The sequence below is a fragment of the Arachis ipaensis genome, chromosome B10, assembly GCF_000816755.2.
Source record: "Arachis ipaensis cultivar K30076 chromosome B10, Araip1.1, whole genome shotgun sequence".
Taxonomy (NCBI): domain Eukaryota; kingdom Viridiplantae; phylum Streptophyta; class Magnoliopsida; order Fabales; family Fabaceae; genus Arachis; species Arachis ipaensis.
In genome coordinates this window covers 13,266,270-13,268,527 of record NC_029794.2, presented here as the reverse complement: position 1 = coordinate 13,268,527, position 2,258 = coordinate 13,266,270, and the positions used below count along the sequence as shown (strand labels likewise).

Sequence of the window (2,258 nt, the reverse complement as noted above, 5' to 3'; positions counted from 1 at the left end):
GATTTGGTTGTATCTCCTAGTATTAAGGAATTTTATTTCTGTACCTATGTGTATATATATATATCTAGACGCTGAGAGATGATACTCTCAAGGAATTCATCCAAAACACAATCCTTGTCTCACTCCATTCGTGTATTTCAAGTACTTCCATTAATTGTTAGTTCAAGTCCATTTGCATTAGCCGTGTGATTTCATAGCGTGAGATTCTAGAATAATTTGGTGCTAACATGATCTTCAGACAGGGGTTGGTACTTTCAGGTTGATAGCTCAGTGAAGCTTGGAATGACAATCAATTCTACTTATAACACAGCCCTTCACACCTAGGCATCTTGGGTGGAGAATTCAGTCAACATGAATAGAACAAGAGTGTTTTTTCGTACCTTTGAATCATCTCATTGGAGGTGAGCTCTTTCTTCTCCATTACTTATTTTTCATTTTGGCAAGAATGCAAGTAAGTGGTGTTTATATTTTGATGGCAGTGGAAAGAACCACAATGCATGCAAAGTGAGTAGGAATCCATGGAAGAGAAGCAATAGGAAGGAGCGAAGCCCTATGTCAGATATGATCAATAGGGTTGTGAAGAACATGAGTGTTCCAGTAACAGTTTTGCATGTTACACCAATGAGTTCTTATAGGAGTGATGGTCATCTGGGAACTTGGAGTGACAATCCATCTGTTCCTGATTGCAGCCATTGGTGTCTCCCTGGTGTTCCTGATATGTGGAAGTGGAATGAAAGTCTCCTCTTATTTGCTTCCAAAACCTCTCTAACAATATTAACACCAAACCCTCTATTTTAGTGTGTTGTTATTTGTTGTCTAATTTTAATCCCATATGCAGGGACGGATGTATGTATAAGAGTGTGGGTAGGGGTGGAAACAGGTTAGGTCAGGCCAGTTTTACTCTTAACAGGCCTGGCCTGTCATACAGTTAATTGGCCTAAGCCTGACCTGCAGCCTGTTATAGGCTCTTTATAAGGTACTAGGCCTGGCCTGTTATTCAGCCTGGTCTGGCCTGAAGCCTGTTAAAAGGCCTGATAATTTTTTTTTACAAAAATAAAAATATTATTTAAAAAAATTATTTTTTAATAGAGCCTGGGCCTGGCCTATTAACGTATTAAGGCTTTTAAAAGAGCCTGGACCTGTGCCTATTTTATAACAGGCCAGGCCAAACACAGGCCAGGCTGCAGGCCCCTGGCAAGCCGCCTGACCTTTTTCCACCCCTAAGTGTGGGGCAATCGGCCCACTACGATTTGAAATTTTTTTGAGTAGTATATGATAATAATATTTATTTGTCCCACTAAATTATTAAATTTGACCCCACAATAACTTTTTTTTCAACTTTTGGTACTTCATAGTCAATTTAAAAATTTTATATTAGATGTCATTAGAATGATCAATTCTCAATTTAAATAAAATTTGTGTTTTTTTTTAGAAATCGACTCGAAAGAGTATTCTTTATCTTTTTTTATATTAGTTTTATTTTTTTTCCATAACAATTAACTACATTAATTGAAAGAACTTTTTCAACTATGAATCTCAATAAGAATTGACTTCTAATTGTATATGAAGTAAATTTTTAAATAAGTATTTACTTATATATATGTAAAAGAAATACTACACATCCAAGTCTTTTTATGAACTAAGTCTAACCAAGTTAAACAATAAAACTTAAAATAATATTAGTCATAACTGATTTTTGTTATCTTAGACAAATTTGATTGGACTTGGTTAACAAAAAATATGAATATGTAGCATTATCCTATATAAAAAGACAGATATTTATAAGGGTAAAGTATATTTTTTGTTCCCGAAGTTTGGCAAAAATTTTAAAAATACCCCTAAATTTTATTTTGTTTCAATTTTGTCTCAGAAGTTTTCGATTTGCATCAAATATACCCTCGGAGGATAAATTTTCAAAAAATTTAAGACCAATATAACAATAATGCATAAAAATTATGCTTAATTTGCTTGTGTTGAGGGGTTGTTCTTATGAAATTGTTGTTGAATCGATCTTAATTTTTTTTGAAAAATTAGCCGTCATGGGTATATTTGATGCAAATCGAAAACTTCTGGGATGAAATTGAAACAAAATAAAACTTAGGGATATTTTTAAAACTTTGTCAAACTTTAAGGACAAAAAATATACTTTACCCTATTTATATATGATTATTTTAGTGTTTTAATTTGTAAAATTAGATATTATAAAAATTAATTATGTTATATTTACATGAAAATAACTACATGTGTATATATATTAA

At 32.5% G+C, this 2,258-nt stretch overlaps 1 protein-coding gene across 1 annotated transcript; it reads left to right on the top strand.

The window, feature by feature from the left end:
* On the top strand, positions 206 to 830 carry LOC110268087 (protein trichome berefringence-like 7). Its single transcript, XM_021113991.1, has 2 exons — positions 206 to 401; positions 480 to 830. Exons 1-2 carry the CDS (start codon positions 352 to 354, stop codon positions 796 to 798), a joined length of 369 nt encoding a protein of 122 aa, XP_020969650.1. The 5' UTR covers positions 206 to 351; the 3' UTR covers positions 799 to 830.